Raw genomic sequence first — 23,956 nt, forward strand, 5'->3', positions numbered from 1 at the left:
TCACTATCTTTATAAAAATTAATGTAAATTATCAAAGATGGGCATGTTTATGTTTGTGTAATATCTTGGAACACTTAGTTAAGTTACCTTTTTCTCCTAGCATCTGCTGCAGAATTGTATTTTCTCACCTTAGCCTGGAAATACATATTTATGTATTACATGTTAGATTGCCTTGAGCAAAGTACCAGAAGTCAGATTCTCATTTATACTAAGGTTTTTTAAGCTTCTCAGGTGGCATATAAGAACATACACTTCATTTAGAAAGTAATATATTCTTATTCTCAGACCCTTTTACATCAGTACTTCTGTGTGTAAAATATTTCTGGTATGTATTTGAATCCGGTGATACAGTTAGGAAAAAAATAATTACCTAAGGCTCACAAGATTAGGAGTTGCTTTGTTTTCTATGAGAGATGCAGCTGATAGCTTACTTATTATCTTCTCATTAACAGAGCTAATAAATTTATTTGCTAAATCAGGTATTTTTTTTTAAATTCTGAGATCTGAAAAGTAATACAAAACTACACTGCAAGTGCCTACGTTTAGCAAGATGCACATTTTGTTCAGTACTTCCAGAGTAACATGCCTGAGCAGGTAGCGACACAATGGAGTAGCAGCCCTCCACATGGTTGTGCAACGTACATTAGCACAGTGATTTCATGCCAGTATCTCCTACCTCAACAGAACCACATCTGTACTGCCTGAAAGCCTTGCGCGCTGCTTGCAACAATTCATGTACTGTTTTGTGTAGTAAGACACTGATGTATGTGCAATCCAAGAATTTTAACTGTCCCCACAGGATATCAAATACTATCCAGACCGTTTGTAAATACTTTCCCAGCGCTCTGCAGAAAACGAGCCAGTTCTTTTCACATCTCCTTAAATGACATTTTTGTCTTATCGAAAAATCTATGTTTCTCTTTAATAAAATCATCTGGGCAACTTACTGTTTCATCAGTACTGCAAGCTTATGCCTTCATTAATAAATTCTTGAGCGTTAAGATTACCCCCAGTAGAGACAGCTGGGAAACTGCAATATAAAGTCAAGAAGCACATTTAATGACCAATGAACTTCTGGAAACTTAGTCCAAAATGATACATCATTGTGTCAGACGCTCTTAAGGAATATGCAGCTTGGTCTCCCTCTTTAGAAACATGAAACCCCCTGAAACCGCTACCACAAATTGTGAACCTTTTAAATTACTGCCAAGCCACCTGCTTTTCTGCAGGAAACTTCATAAAACTCTCCAAATTAGCAATGTCATTAAGTAAAGCTTACAGAACTGTTGTTATTCTGAAGGAGTATTAGCTGTTTAGTTTAAGGAAACCAACGGGGATTTTTATCATGGAAAGAACTGTCATGTATATTGTATAATCTATTCCAAGTGACAGGCTTTAAAATAATCTGAAATATGCTATTCATTCACAAATTAATATTTCTGGGAGAGAACCGTCTAACCATACTCTCCAAATTAAACTCATATAAAGAAGAAGTTTGGTTTAGGAGAGGGTACGTGAAAGATTCTTAAACAGTTTATGTGTCTTCAGATGGTATTAAGAGCTACATAAATCAAGCGTCCAATTTTGCATTTTTGAATAGCACTGGAAGAAATAGTGCTCAGCTCGAAGAGGGAGCCTGATTCCCCCTGTTCATTCTCTTTTTTGAATGGTTCTATACAGAGCAGGCAAGGATGGATTATAGGAATGCCTTCTGTCGAGGAGTCGGCCAAAACCGTACCATCTCATCTTGGAGTAATTTATCCAAAAAGATGATTTAAAGGACAGTTCAGTGGCACCATTTTTGGAAGGCAAAAGCAGAGGGGAAGGAATATAAATCAAAGGTGACTGGCAGGTAAAGGATATATGCAGCAATCAGCCAGACCATGTGCACACTGGCACAAATTCAACAAGATCATTTATAAAAATTTTAAGTCAGGAGTACACAAAAGGGGGTCTGGTGCTAACTAAATCCACAGATAGATTACACACCACTGAAATAAACACTTCCAGATGCTGGCATACAAAAACCTTTTAGAGAAAGAAATGTTTTCTTTCATAAATCTGAAAGGAGGAACCTTGGGTTGGGGGTTGGGAGAGAAGGGAACGAGATTTTCAAACTGAGACTTGACTTCCTACTGGTTTTATAGAATAATAGCTCAGATTTTTCAAATGCACAGTGTTAACACTGTATAATAACAAATAACTACAGACAATAGCTTGAAATATAGATAAAGACATCAGAAGCATATAACTGTTTAATGAAATAAAATGCTTTTTTTTTTGCTTTCAAAATGAAAGGAAACACTAAAAATGTCTATTTGACTTTTTCTGTATCAGAAACTGAATAACCAAAGGAAAAGTTTTCAAATGCCTTTTGACATAAATACATACATTTCATTTTTGAAAACCGATTCAGAATGAAATCCTGACTTCAAAATCAGTATCAATTGATTCTGAGTATCAACAGGGGCAGTACATAATAGACAGGACCCTAAATACCAGAATTTTCTTATTTCCTTTCTATGTACCTGATTTCTTTTGGAAACAGCATTCAAAATTTTTTAACGTTCAAGCACTTTACAAAAAAATTAGATGTAACGTATCCACATTGTGTATATTAAAGCAAGTATTGAAGATTGTATTCCAGAACTTCTTCTCACTAGTATTTTGGTCTGAAATATGCAGATTTTTTTTCAGTTAAGAAGACTAAGACCAACATGTGAAGCTGAATTTTTCTTGATGTTTAAAGCACCTAAAAACCCCTTGCTTTTCAAATTGTTCTGTTTTGTTTATCCCCACAAATATCATACTACCACACTATCCTTTAAATTTTTTAAGTTTCCCTCTCTTCTTTCCACCCCCAGAATCTGCTGGTTTTACCTCTCACAAGCTCAGCTTTGTCAGGTCTTCAGCTACTATTTCACAAATGTTTTTTTCTAAAGGAAATCGGCAGAGACAATATGAAATTGAAATTACTAAAGGCTTGTGACAAACTTCAGTATTTTTCGCAACAGAAATGGATTTAAGCATTTGCCTAAAAGCTGAGCTCAATCAGGATCAATAACAAGCACTTTTAAAACATCAGAAGTGAAAGGTCTTGGCTAAATGTATAATTTGGTTGTGAAACCACTATTTACATGTACATTTAACATACTGAAGTCTACACGGAATATTTGCATTTATTACTGAAGAACCTAGAAGAGTATAGGCAGGGCTGTATAAGGCCCAACCAATGTAAGTCTCTGCTATAGCATTCCCTGGTGTCACACGTTCTGCGTGCAGGGAATGTCACAAGCAGCATCAGAAACAGGGTTTTGTAAATATTCATTGTTTTAGGATGCTTAAGCACTTTTACGGGATTGAAATTTTTAACAAGAGAAGGTTTAGACTAGCAAACCTTTTCATTTCATACTGAAATGACTTGGACTCTGAAGGAGCGTCCCCCCCAAAAGTTAACAACCAAACAGAAGTCGGTTATACCCTCTGTTCATTCAACACGCTCCATTTACACATGCATGCGCTGCTGAACAATGGCCACTGTCTTCCGCAAGTCTCTGCAGGATTACAATTTAGAAACTCCATTTTTCTTTAACTAAACATCTAAAACATTTCATTTCAGAACTGGCATGAACTAGAGGGGACAAAGAATCTCTTTTGGAAACATTTTCTTATTCTTTCTGCCTGTGGTCTTCCCCTGTTGTAGCTGACCACTTTGTTTTTAATTTCAGAGTAGTGGATGCTAGCTGTAGTTTTTCCTAGAGTTGTTCTCCCATGGCCACAAGTACTACTTACAAACTGTTCACATACTACTTAGAAAACTGTTCATATCAAGGTTTCAGATAATTGCTATATATTGATCACAGAATAAATATTTTTAAAAATATTTTTTGTTTGTTACTCCAGCTGTTAGAAATACAATCAATTAAAGTAATTTAAAATCATTTCTCTAAAGACATTATTGCTTGTATTCCTGGTAAGAAATATAATCCGATATCTTTGTGAAAACCTTGGCATACTCAATATTATCTTTTAGAATAATATTCAGATCAACATTAGGATTATATCTATAGGCCCAGTCAAGACTGCAGATCATTTTCACTATGCACTTTACAGAGACGAGCCTTTTAGATTAATCTAAACGTAACATATAATTATTTTAGTTTTTTGACTAGTCTATAGGAAGATTGAACTTACTATAATTGGTTTGGTATTGATTTTGATCTCATTTAAATCTTGAATCTTATTAAAATCCATGATGCTGCTATGTTGTCAAGTAAGCAAGGGGCCAGAACCAAAATTTCATGAAGAGGGATGTACCCAAGTCACACTACAAGATATGACAATGTGCTCTTTCTCAAAATTACTTTCCACTGACTTTCCATGGAATTCCAATACATTCTGTAAATGTAAGAGAAGCAACCCTCTTACTCTATTCATCCTAGGCCGTACTTCAACATGTCTAATAGTTAGATCACTCGTCCAAAGGAACCATGAAATTACTTAATCATGTATAATCTCCATGTACAGGGTGGTAATACCAATATCACTGTACTTGAGATCTGGGATGAACTAACTGATGTTTAACAACTGGGCATTCAGGATTATTCCACTCCTTAACTATCTAAATGAATAATAATAAGAAGAATATGTGTAGAAGAGTACAATTACAAACTAATGTGATATAAAAATATTAGAATATTCGTATCTACTGATTTTCTATCCAAATGTAAATTCAACTCTCAATATAAAAATTCTGTTAATCCTATGTAGACAAATTCCCCATTTTCCTTGATCAAGAAAGCAAGATTTAGCCTGGAATGAATTAATACACATAAAATGTCTCACTTCCTTGACTTAAATGCACAGAGCACAGAGAAATAGATTCAGGTAAGTCCATAGCATTGCATCATCCCACATGATGAATATTTACACATTTCCCATTCCCGTCTTGCAAAATTATATGATGTTATTTTAAAAATTAAATTATTTATTTCTCTGTTCCTTGAAAGTGTGGACCATGCTTTAAAGCAGGCAATACTGAGTACCACCCAATATTGTTAGCAGAGAATATGTAGATAAAATATAGGTCTGGACTACCTTAGACATGAGACAATGCAGAAGAATCTAGAGTACACTTGCTGCTTTCCCTTATGGCTTGCACTTGGAGACAAAACCTAAATGCTTTAATTATGTTAGTCATTTTGACATAGCTATTTAGGTCAAAATAAATGCAAACGGATCATTTTCACTAGTTTAATGTTAGTTCTCATTTACCATATGATTACAAAACTTTCAAAGTGCTCTTTTTGTCCAAACCAACATTCATCAAATGCTGCTAAAGAATAAATTACGCAGCTTAACTCTTCTTCTAAAGCTGCCTTATCACTATCTCCATTTGTATTTAAAAAAAATTGTCTAACAAAACTAATAGTTACCTAACATTCCTGAAATATTTATTTATTCACTTAGAACAATTCACATTAATTCTCAGATAGTGACTTCACTAGTTCTGGGCTAAACCGTCACTGGCCCACTCTGATTGTATTTAGGAACCACTCCTTGATTCTCCTGGGAAACCTGTTCACATAAGGAAGCAAAGCATACCAGGACACTAATGCAGTTAGCATAAGATTCACACCCAGTTAAACACTGGATGCTGAGTAAAAAATGATTCTTGGTGTATTTGGGAATAGCTCCTTCCTGAAGTACTGAGAAGCCATTACAATTCCCAGTCAAGCTGATTTTTAGCCATAATCAAGTTACTTTTTTGTGTTAGCTAAACTGTCACAAAAGCCCTTTGTTTTTCCCCGCCTGGGAGTGTGAAAAAAGTGAGAAAAGACAGGCATATGGGAAAATATACAATCAAAATATATGCAAATCCATTACAGAAAATCAACCTTCAAGGGCATACTTTCACATGCATTCACACAGTGCATCAATCCAATGACAAAATTTGCTACCCAGACATACAAGCACAAGCACACCTCTGAGTTTTCATGCAAAATGAATAATTTCATGCAATAACAATGACCACTGTGTCTTAATTTGAAGAAAATGTACACAGAGTACTGAGTAGCCCCCTAGGAGCTACACTAAGAAAGATTTCCACAACAAATACACTTCAATGATGTAAAGGCCTGGTGGCACACATGTAACTAAACGTGGAGGAGATATATTAACAGTCCTACAGCAGATTTTTTTATAACCAGGTATGGCTATTTCTTTACATCTCAGTAACAGGAACTTTGATATAGGCTATGTTTATTTTCTAGGTAGTGCAAAACCTTGACATAATGTTAGACAGAAGTCTGAGCTATTCTCTATGGTATCTGAGGGAAAAACTGTATCAGAAGAATCTAAATCCTCCCCTCATCTCTTTGAAGCCACTAGAAGGGATATTTTTATGGATCAATGTAATAACCAACAGACTGGCAGTTGTCAAAGGCCTGATGTATTCACTAAGTTAGTATTTGAACCAAAACTGCTAGGGGATGAGTTTTCTAACCAGAAGAAAGAAACGTTGTGTTATCCTACACAAGGATGGGTGATGTGGAGAGACAGCCACCAACCGTACGCCAACGCTACTCATGGAAAGCATTTCACCTTTTTAAAAATACAGACCTGAATGAAAAAAGGTTAGTCAAATGAGTAAGGAAAACTAAACTCACTTCTTTAAATCCTCTGGAGAGGTAGTGTGCAAGAAATGGGGCTACGCTGAGAACCTTGTGCTCAAGATGTGAGACGGCATATGGAAAATTGAGATAACTTGCTGTCAGTACTCAAAGGGGGCTTATAAGAAAGATGGAGAGGGACTTTTTATCAGGGTCTGTAGTGGCAGGACAAGGAAAAATGGTTTTAAACTGAAAGAGGGTAGAGTTAGGTTAGATATAAAGAGGAAATTCTTTGCTGTGAGGCTGGTGAGACAGTGGCCCAGGCTGCCCAGAGCAGCTGTGGGTGCCCCATCCCTGGCAGTGCTCAAGGCCAGGCTGGACGGGGCTGGGGGCAGCTTGGGCTGGTGGGAGGGGCCCCTGCCCATGGCGGGGGTGTGGAACGAGATGGTCTCTAAGGTCCCTTCAAACCCAACCCATTCTATGAGTCTATGATAATAATGCATTTTACTATTAGCAGAGTTGCGCTTTTTTCTTGTTACTATTGTAAAAATGCAGAACTATGTCTTCTACTTGAACTTCAGTCTAATCTATACATTTTAGGGACTGTACTGAACATGTATATAGCCCACAAAACCGGCTGTTTCATTATTCATTTCTTTCCATCTGTAATAGGACTGGTAACACGAATGATAAAGTGCCATCAGAAAACTGTAGATCATCTGGACATGCAGAAAATTCCTTCCTCCTCACCTAGAGCAGACTCTGCCAGGGCTATAAAATCAGATTTTATGTAGAAGGACGATCAACAGGCTTAAGAGAAATGGAAGAGACAATGTGCAAATGTTCCTAACTACTCTACATGACCTTTAGGTTAGTTTTAAGAGTGGAAACAGCTGAGACCATAACTTCACTGGATCCAGTGACAGAGATACCCATTCAATATTTCTTTCCATGCAGTTTTTAAAGTGTCACCACAGAATCACAAGATGCACACTGAACAAAGCCATCTTTCCTCCTGGTTCTGTCATCCTGTCTAGCAGGTTATGCTGACACACAAAGAAACTCTTGTGAAGACAGTGGCAACAGGAGCAAGAAGTGCTGCCACAGTACTGTTCAAAATGTCTAGAGATAATATTTTTAATACAACAGGGTGAGTCTGGTGATACAAAAAGGCAGCGTCAAAGGAAGCATCAATCTACCTTCATGCTTTCTGCACCTGTAAGGAACTTACCCCAAAATTGCCAATATAGGCATTGACAGGAAAAGTGGGCAGATCAGCGGACCTAAATGCGTACTCAATAAAAGCTCTCAAAACACTTTTCCTGAACTTTCTCATTGAGAAGGGAATTGTATTATAGCTCTACAAAATTTCCATCTACAGCATGTAGATGCCCCAAGGTTCCTTCTTATTCTTAGCTTGTTTAGAGGGAACAAGATCTGCTCACCTCATCAACCACATTGACAGTAGGTAATGTCAACAAATTAAACCGTCCAGTTGGTTGTATTGGTTGGGAAGTTCACAAGATTGCAGGACATAAAAACCCGAAGCCCAAAACACAGTACTTTAATATATCTTGTGGTCGCAGAGAAATTTCAGACTTTGGTTAATAATTAACCAAAACATTTTTAGTGAGAGTCAGGGAAGGAAGACTTACATCTCTGTGATTGTTTATTATGTGAGCTCTTCTTTATAATAAAAGTAAATACATTCTCTGCTTTCAGAAGCTATTGCCGTGTTATTAGCTACATCTCTTAGCAAACTTCAGATGAAGACACTTCTCTATTTTGGACTAGAAATTCTATGCTATGCTTTACGTGATATTAATCTAGCATTTGTAAGTGGCAAAAGAGAGGGGAAAAATTACGTGAAGATAATTGCATACATATAAACTATTATTAACAAACTAAATATTTACTGCCAGTTATTAAAGCATTGACCAGTTTGACACTAGGAAAATTATAACTTCACATACTCATTTACTCTTATTTTTTCTTGTTCCTTGCCTCTGAGGTCAAGTCCCACTATTTTCTTGATATTTATGGTCTTCATACACTTCTATATTTTTATGAAGATGAACTTCCTCCAAATTCAGAATAATATTCCTCTCATAAAATCCCTCCAAAACCAGACAATTTCTTCGTGATTTTTAGGAGCTCAGATCTAGTTTGGTGGTTTTGTTACTGTAACAATTTCTTTGACATTCATTCTTTCCTAAATGTAGAGAGTCTGAGGTAAGCAAGGATATATGCCCCATAGAACAACAGATCAGAAGAAAATGACCCCAAATTATGACATTGGAGGCAGACTACTTTCACATTTTTATCAGCTGAGAGAATTAAATAAAGAATTTATTTGGCTGCTCTGAACAATGGATTTGCAATTTGCATAGAAAAAATGATGGCAAAACCTCATAAACCATCAGTGTTTTGCCACAAGCTCAGTTCTATTACATTTTAGTGGAGGTTCAAAGTGTCTAAAGAAACCATTGTCTTCTTTCTCCAATTGTAAATGTGTCACTTGAGAGTTCAACTTCCAATAGGAGCAGTATCTGACACACAACTAATTTTAGAATATAAAGTGCTCCTCACCATCTTGGAATACATATAATTTAAAATAACTGTAAACCTAAACTTTGCAAAAACAGAAAATTCAAGCACTAACAAAAAAGCATAATTTGTAATTGAAAGAAAATAATATTTAAAAGGAAAAAAAAACTTTTTTGTCCTTCCAAAAAGAGACAGAAATTACTAAGTTTTATTTCCCAAGAGAATTATGCCACTTTTATAAAGAAAATTACAGTCACCACAAATTGCTCTCAACAATTCCAAAGCTTCTTCATTTGACCACTTGAAAATCAAAGTTCTTTAAGATTATAAATATAACTTTTTATAACTCTGTTATTACGTACTGTGAATGGGGAAAGGGGGCCAATCTTGTGGCCATAGCGTCGAATGGCCTCTCTGATGTGGCTGGGCTGGATGGCATCACTTTGAGCCTCCATACCACAGGCTGCAGTGCTCTGCAACAGAAAAACACATAAATTGTTACTAAATCAAAAACACACAACAGACCTACAGTGCATAAAGTATGAAAATAAACCTTTATAAAATGGACCAATTTTTTTTTTCCTGAGGATACACATCATTGCTGCCACATACTACATTAGAGAAAAAAAGCTATTAACAAATCAAAGAGGACTTTTACATGAACTTTGCTTAAGAGACCCAAAGAACACCATATTTGTCCTCTTAAATCTTTCACCTAGTGCTGCTGTATGTTGCAATTGAAAAGAGCAGAAAATGTTCAAACTAAAATGAAAGGGTCATATAAGTCATACTGCAATAACCACAGAAACTATTTTTAAAACATTTCAGACTCTCATTATGATGTCAAGGGGTGGGGAAAATATTGAACAAGTACCCAAAGTGGAAAGCAATTTGACACAAAAATCGCCATTTAGTAATATCAGAATGAAATCTGAAGATGAAACATGTGACATAATGGTGGTAAGAGGGATGCAGAAATATTTTAATTACTTCAAACTGGAACGTTTCAAATTTCAAATTACTTTTTGGATTAAGTACCCTAAACAGGAAAAATAAGAATTCACTCCTACTGGTCCATTGATTTTACAAAAATATCCCCAGGATTTAAAAGGAAAAAGTTACTCTTTTCTTCTTGCTAGTTACACTGAAATGTTGGTTTGGGTTGCATCTAGACACAGCTGCTTGCCAGAATTCAGACGACTTATCAGAATGATGGCTACTTGGTAATAAATTCAGGAAAACAGTACTAGTGAATGCACTAAGAATGACAAACCCTGAAATTATAGACTGAAGTTTAATGAAGACACATACATGGTTCCCTCATACATTTACACTATATACTAATGATTCCAAACTTGGGATACTTTTTACAAAATGTTTTATTTTTAAGAGTGCTTGCTGAGCCCACTGGAGCTTGTGTTTGAACACACAGATTTATTCATAGTTTGATGCCAGATTCTTCCCTTGCCGATTGACATTCATAAAGTGAATATGAAACTCAAAAACTTTCTGCTGGACTGGGCCTTCATGGACTAAGAATAACATTCTCCACCAAGTTAACTCATTTGTTTCGATGCCTCAGTTATACTCTGTATATAGCTAACCAAATTGGAGAAGTCATAGGAACATTTCATTAAAACCGTGCACATTTTAGTTGTAACTATTTAAAAAGGTATTAAGTCAAACACTAAGAATTTAAAATAAACTCACAACACTAGTGAAATATGATGCATCAAAAACTCTATACCCAGCAAAACTCTTGTTCCTAGGAGTCATAATGGAAATAATCCACAGAAAGAAAACGTAATCAAATATAATATAAAAAAGGAAGAAGAAAAAGCAAAAGTCTTCAGAGAAGTTTTTAGGATTCACTAAAGACTTTCTAAACAAAGTATAAAATTAAAGAGAAAATTGTATGTATTAGGAGTATCTGCAGCACTGATGACACTAGGAGAAAATACATCTTTTTCTGTCTGTCCTTGTAAAAATCACTGGTTTAACTCTGTGAAAAATGAGTATTTGTTTTAGGAGAATAATAGCACACATGAGAAAAATCACAAGCCACTCTATTGCTTTGCAGCAAAATGAGTACTGCCATCGCTTTTTTTTTTTCTCCAAAAAAAGCCCTAAGTGACTAACACAGTGCTTCCTATCCAATTTATTTAATCAAATCTATTTCCCTTGTGGTTTTAAGGTACATATATCCCTCTCAGATAGAATACCAAGGCTCTACAAGAGAAGACAGGAATTGTAATATTTACATTTCACACTCTGAATATGAGACGTCCATATTTTATGCAAAGTAAACAAATAGATTGAATGCAACCGACTGGCATAAAAATAAAGCAGGTCAGGCAAAGTTGTTCTAGGCAAAGAAGGCAGTTGCCTAAGGCTGCTGGGAGCCGGAAAATCACAACCACCTCTTTGCCTACTTTGCTTATGCTTTGAGCCTCCAAACCTATGCTAGCTGCTAGTGTCAAGAGAGGGGGTGACTATTTGGGGTGGTGTCTACTGCCCTGGCTGTGGAAGAGCAGCTCATCATAGAAGCAGGAGCTGTTAACAAAATTCAGTGTGCAGGCATTACTGAGAAGCTTTAGCCTAGTTCTGATACAAAAAAAAAAAAAAGACTGAACTACACATTTGGCCCTACGATAACATCAGTAGTTAACATGGGATATAGATTAATACTAATAATTAAAACGAGACACATTTCCTGAAAACATTTTGGTTTCTTTATCAGGCTTGCACACCAAATACCTTTTTTCTTTTCCTTTGTTTGGATTTGGTAGAGTCCTGTCCAATTCCACCATTCCCCAGGGCTCCTGAAGGAGTTTTCCCAAGATGTTGCTGGCCTGCTGATGCTGGGGGCGTGGGTGTAGGAGGAGGCGTGTTTTCAGGAGAGTCAAGACTGGTCTTCACACTTGTAGATTGCCCTAAGAGATGTGGCTACAAAAGCAGGATGTCAAACAGGCATTATATAATCAAATAAAAAAAAAATAAAAAAAAATTATTGCCTTCTTCAATTTACTGCTACAAGAGATGTAATACAGAATGCTTTTTGGTCATTCCAGAGGTTACTATAGCTGTATCATAGCAATTCATGCCATACAGCACTTATTGCACTTGCCACTGTTGACAACTTTAATCTCGAAATCTGCAACAGAGAGAGACTTCAATATAGAGAGAAAGAATTTCCGCCCAAGAAAAGAGGATTTACATTTAAATATAAAGATGTTGCTAGACAAAGACACGGTTAGCATTTGGAGCTATAATTTAATGTCTTTCTGTCTCACCCGTAACTTCAATGTTCATAAACTCCGCAGCAGAAGTCTGTATCAATACCAGATTCAATAACATCTACTCTGAAAGCAACAAACTACCAAATGCATGTAAAAGTAAAAGATAAAATGCATTATTACATGAGAAAACAAGATTTACCTCGGTAGAGTTGTGATACTGTATGAAGGTGGCAGATATGGCGTGACTGAACGGGTCGCCAGCTTTGGGAGCCATGTCCTGCTTCACCAGAAGGGCCAAGTCCACCAACTGGAGAGGCAAAACCAGTCGATAAACAGGTGGGTTTACTGACATGATACTTACTATAAATGCCATTGTAACAATGAAAAGAGAGAGGATTTGTGGGACAAGGCAGGTTATTCTTACTGTTGAAAACAAAACTATTCAGAGATATTTCAGCCTAAGGAATCTTTTTTTTTTTCCACTTCTGTAAATATACAGAATACTCTCTCTACCCAAGAGGGCTTGGCTTGGCACTAAGGTGACATTTTGTTTTCCAGGAAATCCTGCTTTTAAATCAAATTGTGCAACGGGATTGAATGAGCCTCAGCACACTGCTGAAGGTTACATAGCAAAATCTGTGGTTTCAGTTTGGACATGAGCTCATGCTGGACTCCACTCTCCTCTGTAACCATTATAAAGCATTTCTATTTGTGTATCAGATGGATGAGTACGGCACAGTACGCATCTATCACAGAGTAAATTGAAAGACAGACAGGAATCCAGTCAGCTTGGCTAGCTGAAGGAGTGACTGCACTTCTGAAGGGGCTCACCACACAGTCGCCTGAGGATGAAGTACATCCAACAGTAATTAACTCATTTTGTTTAATCAGAGTTCAGTCAGGATATTCCCTTACCTGCGCCACAGTCTCATATGCTAAATATGCCAAAATCTCCATTGCAACTGCATTGGGCTTTATTTCCATACTGCTACAGTCCAACCAGTCACGGAATTTGGATGCTTTCTTTGCTGTCAGTTAAAATCATAAGGAGAAAAGTTAACAACAGGTAGGCCAAAATAATGCATTTTTTCCAATCGCAGAAAATACTGCAAATGTGAAACAAGGAATGTGAATGTGATTTCATTGGCCAAGGAAGGAATTACCAAAATGGAACTAGTGGGGAAAGGCTGTTATTCATACACAACCTTTTGGAGACTCATAAGCAGCGTGGAGTAAAGAGAAAAACACACAGTTAATCATTCTATGGGAGACTTAACAACAAGGAAGGGTGTACCTCAGAGGACTGTATATGGGACAAACCTGATTTTGAACATGTTATTGTAAAAGAAAGAATATAGTTGCGTCACATCTTGAATGAAAGAACGCACTAGAAGAAATCAACACAAATCTGAGTCCAGATAAAATGATGGAATTGTACTAACAGCAAAGACAAATGCAGGACAGAAGAACTAGGAAGTCCTTGTGTTAACTATAGAGGGATTAGGTGCTGACAGGCTACCCAAAATAAGTTGCAGATGAGTGTTTTTAAAACATGCTTTGGATAGACAGTAATAAGTATAGATGTAGATTCACACATGTTCAACATTCATACAAGAACTTCACAAGACTCACGGATGAGATTGCTTAGGAGAAAGTAGAGAGACAAATACGGGACAAAGAAGTGCGGTATTTGCTGAGAGAGTAAAGGGAGGAAAAAAGGGTGCTCTTACTTAGGGTCGGTGGTGGACAAGCTGATCACAGAAAGCTGTGGAGACTTGGACAGAAATGAGTTAGTAATATAGAGGGGTCTTAATGTGATCTGTTTGTGAAGACAGGACAACCAAAAATTATGTAAACACCAAGTGGAAGAGTCATTTGAAACAGGTCTTTCAAAGACAGTATTCAACGAGGACTAAAAAGCTAAAGACAAGTCGGGTGTTAAACAGAAAATAGGTGTAAATAACGGTTGGGTTTTTTTAGGAGGGAATAAGAAGGCTACATTGGGTCACTAAAGACAAAAAAAACGCAAAACAAAGCCAAAGAAGTATGAAGGTGACAGCAGGACCACACAATATTCCTTAGAATTTAAATGTTTAATTCTGTAGTGTTTGATCCTTTGATGGACCTTTTCCTTTGCCTGCCTTTAAGTGCACAGGGATATGTGGCGCTGTAATTACATATATATTGTTAGAACAGGCTTCTTGAAGTCCCTTCCAGGTTTATTCTCTTGTGACACAGTTTTCATGGGTTTATATTACAGTATAAAGGGTTTACTACTTTAAACATAGCAATATATTCAATTTTTACGAAAATACAAGAAGATAAGTACAAAATAGCCTTTGCGTTAGTTTTGAATGAATGTTCTGCACAGCCTTTAGTACACTTTATATACCTGAGTTCATATTATGCAATTGAATTTGTGCATAGGTCTGTCTTACTGCTATTTTCTAAGCACCATAATTCTCTTTTTCTTTAATGACGTTAAATGTCAGTGAACAAGAACTGCATAGACACGGTCATTTAAAAACACTGTGAAAGTATCATTGATGTATTTTTATAGATCACAATTCCTTGGTCAGCAACATTCAATTTTATTTTGCAAATTTAAGATTTCTATTTGTTCTGTCTCCAGATGATAATTTCGGGGTTTTAAAAAATGAATTTATCACAAACCTCTCATTTCCTGAAGTCACCCTAATCTGAAGTATCATTCTTCTAATGGCTCACAGATGTGTGATGCCAATTTATAACTAAGCTTACAAAACATACTGAATTAGTAAAAGAAATGCTTACAAAACATGTTTTCCTGCATTTGCTGATAGAGAACAGCATTTCAAATGTGTCATTTATTTGCCATAAATGAGTCAGGCTTTCTTCGAACTTAGAAGGAAGAACAAGATAAAGTCTCATTTAAAGACACCATTGTGTTCGAGTCTGTGTTGTAGGATCATGTGCTGGTTTGTCATGATTTTACTGGCTCCTTCACCTCACTTTCTCTGACATTTGACCTAAAACCTTAGTCATCACTTAACTGCTTCTGTAATGATGTTTTGCTACATGATCAAGCCCATTAATTTACCGCTCATTATAGTTGTGGCCCACAAGTACTTCTAGTAAGTTGGTTTCCAGTGCTAGTAAAGCCCTAATTCTGTCATCATGTTATTAGTGTTGGAATGGCATATACTGATGAATTTGGCTAAAGCTGAATAAATTCCACAGTAGGAGCTTACAGCTTAAAATAGAAAAGACTCTTTAGTAAGTTCTTTGTGTCTCTGTGGACAGGGAAATAAAAGCAAAACTTGCTGCTCTTCTCTAATTTTAGATGCATTTCGAAAAACCTGCAACCATGAAACTTTACTAATATGCTGACTATAACAGCACCATGGCAGACTTCAGGCAAGTATGGTTGTTTTAATCCATTAACTCTTTACTAGTTCTGTCTTTGCAGTCGTCCCTACCAGCACGATATTTGAGCATATAGAAAGCTTGGTAAATTTTCAAGTGAAATATTCTGCCTGACAGCCTGAAACTATGCTAAATTAACCGTTCCCAGGAGTTATGCAGACAGAGAATTTAAAGTTTTATTATTGCGGATGAAACACAAGTGCTTTCAAAAAACATGAGGTTGTGCTGTGTTCTCAATTACATGAAATAATAATTGAACATCTTAATACAGTGCAGCCATTATAATACTTACAAAAACTCAATTGCCGACTTTCACAAAATTCCGCATATTGGACCGAGTCCATCATTCGTGTTTGTCTTTCTGCTCTCTGACAAAAGAGAAGAAGTACATGATGTACCTTATTCCAACAAGAACTGCATTCCCCAACAGAAATTACAGCACCAAAGTGCCCCTGCCATAACCTTGAAGTAACCCTTCCAAATTAAACATGCATTGAACAGATTAAGATGCAGAAATATAAACCACAGATCGGTTATCAATCTTGTGAGTTAAATTTCCCTGAGAAGCATGTCAATTCTTATTTTAAAAACCTGCTTGCACACGACTCATCTACGACAGTGGCAAGGACTGAGTCAGGAAAGGTGCTGAGCACTCTTGCCCTGACCGTGGTGCACATTTCAACTGAAGCGCATGAGTAGCCTGGCTACATGTTTACAGATGACCAGACAAGTAAAACGTTCACCTGGACCAAGGCCAACATGTTCTGCAGTGAGCAGAACTGAATCTATGTGCTTTTAAAATGGGAGCATTAGCAGTAGTGGAATGCATACATTCAAACACATTGAGGATGCACCAGACAGAGGGGAGCGTGGAAGTGCCCCTTCCCACACTCGATACACAGCAATAACTAACTGGTAAATGTGTCTTTTCTTTTTTTGTTCCTCACTGCTAATCTATGCTTGATTTTTTTATACTCCTGAACACCTACAGGACAAGAACGGAAATCAGACTTGATTTGAGCTCATTCAAGAAAAAATGGCTTAAGATGTTCACTACTGGATTGAAGACCATATTTCACAGAGTCCACTTTCAACCAAAAGAGTACATTTCAAAACAGTCAAGGTATGAAACCATGAACACCCCGTGCACACCCTACCCTCCACGTATGCCTTGTGCCAGAGCTGAACCACGGCTGGAGCAGCACTGAAGTTCATAGTTAGGTCTGAGCATGTGCCTGAGGTTTTGTTTACTTCCACAGAGCAGGGGCAATTTTCACAAGTTAAGGGTCCGATCTCTAGAAGAGATTAAATCCTTCACATATCAAAAGGCAGAAAGCAGGGCAGTTAGATTAAAGAGAATGATTATCCTCTTCAGAAGCAGACAGCTCACTCTGGTCTCTCAAACAAGGAAAAGAGGTTGTCTTAAACATCAAGGAAAGGAATACATCTTCCAAACAATAACTCAATTAGTAAACCATTACACCTGGTAAGAACGGAATCATAACTAAGGATACCAAATGGTATCAGGAGTGGCTGATAGCACCGAGACTTTTGCAGTGAGTCCATACAGCTCAAGAAATCATGCACAAAGGAGGTAAAGTACAGGTGTGTTTGCATAAAGGATAAAAAACAACAGGGAAAAACCCACACACATACACACAAATTTTGCTCTGAATCCACAAGCACTTCTACATCTGATGAAACTGAAATTGCAGAGACGTTTAATCTGATTTAATGGGAAATAAAAGAGCTGATGACAAGTGTCTTTGGAGACAGGCTATACAACCAGCATTTGGCCTTAGCAGTTTTTCAAATCAGGAGAAAAAAAACCCCACAACCCAGTACTTGAAATACAGTTTCTTCCTCTCTTCTCTGCCTTTTAGGTCACTCTTCTATGACAGTCCAATCCATCAATTATGAGATCTGTTGACAGTCAACATGTTCAATTTAGCTGTAAACTAAACCACTAACTATCCAGGAACATACATGGATATTCCTTCTTTCTTTACCTAGTCAATCATTTCTACTGTATTTTGATTTTTAGTTACCAGGACAGAAACTGTTGTAGTTGGGCATTTTTCAGTTCTCCTATGCATGCTTCTGGCATCTTGACTACATTTTGTTGAGCTGCCATTTCAGATAAGTAAAAATCTTCTGTTAATCTATTCCACCAAAACATTAAGTCCAGATTGATTTTGTATCCTTTAAAAATAATTTTCACAATACATGCTGTAACTTCAACCGTCATCTAGCATAACCATAACAGAGATCTGTTTTGCCTCCAAATTAATTCAGTCCTATATTTGAAGACAGAAGGCACCACCAGGATCATCTAATCTGAACTTCTGCATAGTGCAGGGCACTTCTCACCTAATACATCCTAAAAATGGCAGTCCTAGAATTTCTTGTGCAATTTTACTATGTTTTAGAAAGGCATCTAATTTGGTTTTAAAGTTTTGACATATGAAGAGATAGCTTCTTCAAATAATTTAAAATGCCAACTTTTTAAGCAATATGATTTAAATTGTGTAATCATTTATGTCTTTGTAAGTCAGAAATTACTAGTTGGGTACTCCCAGGTAATATCGCAATACTTTACCTTTAGGTGGTAATCAAACAGACTGAACTTTTCAATGACAAAATTTTCTTGAAATTTTACATCAAAATATGGAGGCTTCCAGAAATGTTGCTTGAGATCCCTCTCCAACAACCCTGCCTCTAGAGGTCTCTGGCCCAATGTCCAGCATCAGAGAGGATTATTCCAACACTAGATGAAGTCAGCTATGGCTTTCTCTAGGAAAGTCTTTGAAAACCTCCAAGGACCAAGATTTTATGTCTTCTCTGGCTAACCTGCTCCAGTGTCAAAAAGATATGTAATGTCCTACTTGAAACTGCCAAGGAACAATTTGCAGTTCTAGACTTTCTTTTTTCTACCCAGCACTACTAAGAAAAGGTTGGTTCTCGTTGTAACTGTCCTTCAGCAGCTGTAGGCTGCCATCTACTATTAGCCTCCTTCAGATAATAAAACTAAGTAATCTCTCTCAGCCTCTTCTGACAGGTCATGTGCTCCTTGGCCCTCAGCTCTCAGTAGCTTTCAGCTAAATCTTTTCAATTTCTCAGCTTTTCTGTGGAACTGAAGGACCCAAACCTGGGTTACGTGTTCCAGGTTTGGCTCAACAGCACCAAGTGGAAGGGCATGACAACTTCCTTCGGTCTGCCAGCCACATTTCTGCAAAACTGTGAGTCTTGCTTTAATATGAGACCAAACTCTTGACTCATGTTCAACTTGATGTTCACTACCACCTCCCAGGTTCTTCCCAGAAGGGCTGCTACCCAGACAGCTGTTATGCAGCACGTACTGATGCATGGGGTTACCCTGTCCCAGATGCAGAAACTCAGTGAAGTCTGTTCATCTCTCAAGGTTTTCAAGACCTGTCTGGACTGAAGCTCCATCAATCAGTGTGCCAGCCACTCTTAAGTGTCATCAACAGTTTTGCAGAATATGCATTTTGGATCTTTGCCCGCATTTTTGTCCATCTTGTTCATGAAGATATTGAACGGTATGGCCCCCAGTTATCAACCCTGGGATATTCAGTTCTTACCTGTTGTCATCTCTATGTCAAACCATTGCCTATTACCCTCCACATCCAGCAGCTCCAGGGATTTACAACCCTTTGCAACACCAGGGAAGGCACAGGAAAGCAAAATGACATGAAATGCTAACATAAGGAGTTACGCTTTGAATTCCTGCCTGCGATTACAAAGAAAAAAAGACATCTAAAAATTTGACAAAGCTACTCTAATTTTCACAGGCATCCCTTCATGTAACAGGGAAACTGCAAAAACAGATTAATCTCAAGAGCAGTTATGTTAAACTAGATGATTTAGCAATGGTTACTCTCAGAAAATAGGCTACAAAACTTCAAAATGCAGGCTGTCAAAGGCTAGTCATGTATGTTCACTATCAAAAAACTGCAAGTTTCTTTATAAGAAGTGAAACAAAAAAATACCCATCAAAGATTTGGTAAAAGAAAGATGTTTCTGAGGGAATTTTCCCACAGGAGCTTCATTTTTCTCTACAAATTGCCTACAGTAGTTGTCTAAACAATGGATTTAATTTTGCAATTATATATTAAATGAATACTTTTTTTTCCTCTGTATATTTTTTTTAGGTAGTAAGATGAACTACATATCTGTGAAATAAAATTGATTTTTCCTTTCAACTGTCCTCTCTAAAAGGAGTCTTTCTTAAAGGTGGGTTCTAAAGCAATGCTGTAAACCATCACCAAATAAAATAGCTTCTATCATAAATAACTGGACTATATTTTGTTCCCAATACACTTTAACAACTCCCCCACACATCATAATACGGAAACCCATGGTTCAAGGGATAAGAATGGCCATTCTATCAGTCCTACCGCTTTTAGAATAGACTATAAATAACCAGCAAATGCAGGAGAAATAAAGATGGATAGCATAGGTGTATCGTCTTCAAGGAAACACCGAAGCAGAAATGAACAGCGGATCATCTTTCCTCTTCGCTTCTCAAGATTACAAACAGTAATTATTTTCCCTGAGATCATCCCTTCTTTGGAAAAATTTAATGTTGCCTTATCTCTATATTTCTAAGGTATATTTCATAAACTGAAAATGAATCAATAACATGGGATAAAAAAAAGAGAAGACAGAGCACATCACTGTGAACACACTGTTATTCCAGGCCAAGGGTTTAATGGAAAAGGCATTTAAAGTTGTGGAAGTCACAGAAAATTTGTGAAAATGCTACAACTTATAAGTAATGCTTTAAGTCTACAGAATACCTACTTTCTCTTCTTCACAGTCTTAATTTTTCATCTATTTTTTTTTTCCAAAACCAAGAAATTATACAGGATGGTTTAACTAAGAAATAAATTCAATTTTATAGAAGCGAAATTTTCCAAATTCTGGGAGTAGCAAGTCACTGCAACAGGACTAAAGTCCTCTTTCATCACTATAAAAGCAAGTTTGCTGGGACTTTTTCCTACATGAAGAAGCCCTGTAACCCGTTAATGATATGCCACCTGGAAGCAATCTCAGCTTGAAACCAGATATAATAAATGACATCAACGACACTGCCACACTAGTTTATCAAAATAATTAAAAAACCATAGTTTTTATTCCCTTTATAGTAGTACTAGTCACTCTAAGCAGCTAAGAAGCTGAGTTATATGGTGTACAGCAGAGTTAAAATACTTTGCGTGCTTTCCTTGGAACATGCTGAAGGATGCAGTAGATAGGACCTGGCACAGTAAACGTATGCTTTGTCTTCCAAAAATGTGTTGCATCATATCTTTCTTTCAGCAACAAGAACTAAAAAGGAAGACTAAAAAAGGAAAGGAAAGGTAAAGAGTTGCATGTTGTCACTTACCATCCAGGCTGAAAAATAACCTTATTATGATTCCATTTTAAAGGTTTTCACACTTGACATATAAAGCTCTTTGTGTGGGAGGAAGGCAAGAGGCCAAATGTTAACTTGCTTACCAACTATTTTGTGTTTGAAGGAAATGTGCCGAGTAGCTGCTAAGCTGGAACATTTCAAAAATGTATGCAGCATGGCTGGACACCCCTGTGTTTGGCAACAATGTTGATGATGAAGATGTCAGCATCCCAAGCTGCTTGCATATTCATATTGTGGTGCTATTCCCTGATGTCCATCGCTAAAGACCTCTCCATTGTGTACCCATCACGGCTTCAAAGGGGCTAGGGAACTACTCTAGGGAAAAAACAAAGTTGCCCTGCGATGGCTGATATTATTTAGCCTACGCTAAATAATTACTTTATTATTATATTTAGATAAGAGAATAACAGAGCACTGTATGCTGTAACTGACAGCTCTAGGGATGTAGGTCAGAAATTACCTAGATCAAAAAAGAATCATTTGAGAAATAAAGCACAAAGTAGTTCAATACAGAAGCATTTACAAAATATGCTGAAAATACATTTTTAGTCTTCTGTATCTTGAAATTATCTGAGCATTATCACTATCCGAAGATTTTTGTTACATAAAGGAAAAATGTATTTACTCTTCTGAGAATCACTTGAATTGGTAAGCAAGGAAAAAAGGGGTTTTAAAAGTACGCATTTTCAAAGATTGAGCTTACTCAGAATTTTATACAGAAAATAAACATGCCACTTGGGGAAAGATCAATAGTTTTTGCAATTTAATACTTGATTTGGCTATAAAGTACAGACATACAGAGATTTTTTAAAATTTTTACCCACCTCTTGTAAAGCATACCATCCATTCTGCAGTAAGCCTTCATCTGAGCAAGTCTGCATAGCAAACGTGAGGCCTCTGATGTAATACTGTTTTTGAGTGCTCGTGTGTTTACTACAAAGTTCCCAATATTAGAAGAAAACATGAGGTCTTTTCCTGGCTGACCAAGGTGATCCCAATTTTAATGTATTTTCACAGTTATAAATAGTAAAAGCAGTTTTGTGTTATTTTCTCTACAATATTAATAACCCAAATACCCCCAATAAACAGAGTTTAAGACCTTAACCTTAAAAATCTTAACTATTACAGAGATGTTAAGGATCTACAACTGTAAATAACATCCACAGCTTCCTTTCACGTAGACAAATATTAATTAAAATAAGTCTTTTTTAAATTATAATTTTTCATTATAGAAGACTGGTGCTTTTCTGTCCAGGGACAAAAGATGGGATTCACTTGAACAAGTTAGACATCTGCAGTATCTAAATTAGTCACCTAAAGTCCCTTTATAGTAAAAAAAGAAATTAGGCAGTTACAGAACAACTTCATCCTAAACTAGATGTTTAAAATAAGCCAGATAAACCACATCTACAAATTTGTTTGAAGTTCACCAACTGCAGACATCAGCAACGGAGCCCTAGGAGCACTGGCTTAGGTCTACATGTCCATAGTACAGACATCCTCAGAAAAGCAAGATGAATCCTACTCTGATGACAGATGAGCAATGGACACCATCACCCACAGGGCAACTTCCATTTTAAGGCTAAGCAAATGCCAAGACTAAAGAATGACTCAGTAAATTTGGTTCCTGCTCTGATCTCAAAGCAATGCAAGTACACACAAAGACGGTTTTGTACCACGGGTGTATGGTAACCCCATTCATCTTCCCCAAAGTATGCAAAATGTAATCTAACAAAGTATGTGCAGATAAGTAGGGGGAAGGGAGCTGGCAAGGCTATTTAAGATTACGTAAAAAATTCAAGGGAATTATGAAGAAAGGAAGCAAATGAAATTGCACAGACAATAATAAAATGAATGGATTAATTCCCAGCAGTCATGATCTCATTGCTTAAGGAATAAATGAAACTGACCTCCTGACAGGGACTCACTGCCCCTGTAATACTTTGCCCTTGAACATATGCAAAATCTACACATACTGTATTCATTTGAACCAGCTCCATATCATATCCAAATTCCTTGTCTAAATTTATTACTGCTAGTCTGAAATGTGGAGCTGGAACCTGCAAATGAAACATTTCCATTTCATGAAACAGCTTTGATTTCTACAGGATTTTTTTTTTTCCCCACTATATAGTAAGTATCATCATGAATTTTGTAAAACTATGTGTTATATTTATGGCTATCTTCTACCAGTGCTTTCTAAAAAACCATAAAATAATTGTGGATCAACTATGTACCAAACTTAAAAAGTTATGTGGGATTTACTAATATATTAAGATAACTGACCTTCCCTCACTTTTCTGGTTGAGGACACTGTAACACCCTTCTGTGGTTTCCATCCGGCTGTACATCAAAAACTTTAAATACCACATTAATATTAGGATGCCTTCTGGTTAGCATTCTGCTGAATGCCTATCCTGACTCCGTATCAGTTCATAGATGAGGTTCATATAAACAGCTTTAGCATCTCACAAGTAAAGCTTGCAGTCATCAAAACAGCCATCACTGCATCGTCCGGAAGATACCAGCAGCAAAGCAGCCCTTTCTACATAATGAGTTTCATTTTTTTTTTCTATTATTTGCAGTAAAAATCAGCCATCACACACTATTTAACAATAATACAATTATAGAGGTTCACTTGTAAACAAAAGGAAAATACTGTAAGCCATGAGAAATTTTAAAAATATTTCTTTTAGCTTTATGACTAGAGATCTGGA

At 36.7% G+C, this 23,956-nt stretch overlaps 1 protein-coding gene across 6 annotated transcripts in view; it reads right to left on the minus strand.

Moving 5' to 3' along the window:
* The window catches only part of SUPT3H (SPT3 homolog, SAGA and STAGA complex component), a 278,050-nt gene that overhangs the window by 42,912 nt on the left and 211,182 nt on the right, over positions 1 to 23,956 (minus strand). For all 6 annotated transcript variants that reach the window (XM_055713582.1, XM_055713581.1, XM_027808659.2 and 3 more), the window contains 5 exons: positions 16,095 to 16,170; positions 13,313 to 13,425; positions 12,597 to 12,704; positions 11,916 to 12,104; positions 9,521 to 9,631 (listed from right to left, as the gene is read on the minus strand). In XM_055713582.1, coding sequence (XP_055569557.1) covers positions 9,521 to 9,631; positions 11,916 to 12,104; positions 12,597 to 12,704; positions 13,313 to 13,425; positions 16,095 to 16,170 — 597 coding nt within the window. The remainder of the gene's footprint in view (positions 1 to 9,520; positions 9,632 to 11,915; positions 12,105 to 12,596; positions 12,705 to 13,312; positions 13,426 to 16,094; positions 16,171 to 23,956) is intronic.

The sequence above is a fragment of the Falco cherrug genome, chromosome 6, assembly GCF_023634085.1.
Source record: "Falco cherrug isolate bFalChe1 chromosome 6, bFalChe1.pri, whole genome shotgun sequence".
Lineage (NCBI taxonomy): Eukaryota > Metazoa > Chordata > Aves > Falconiformes > Falconidae > Falco > Falco cherrug.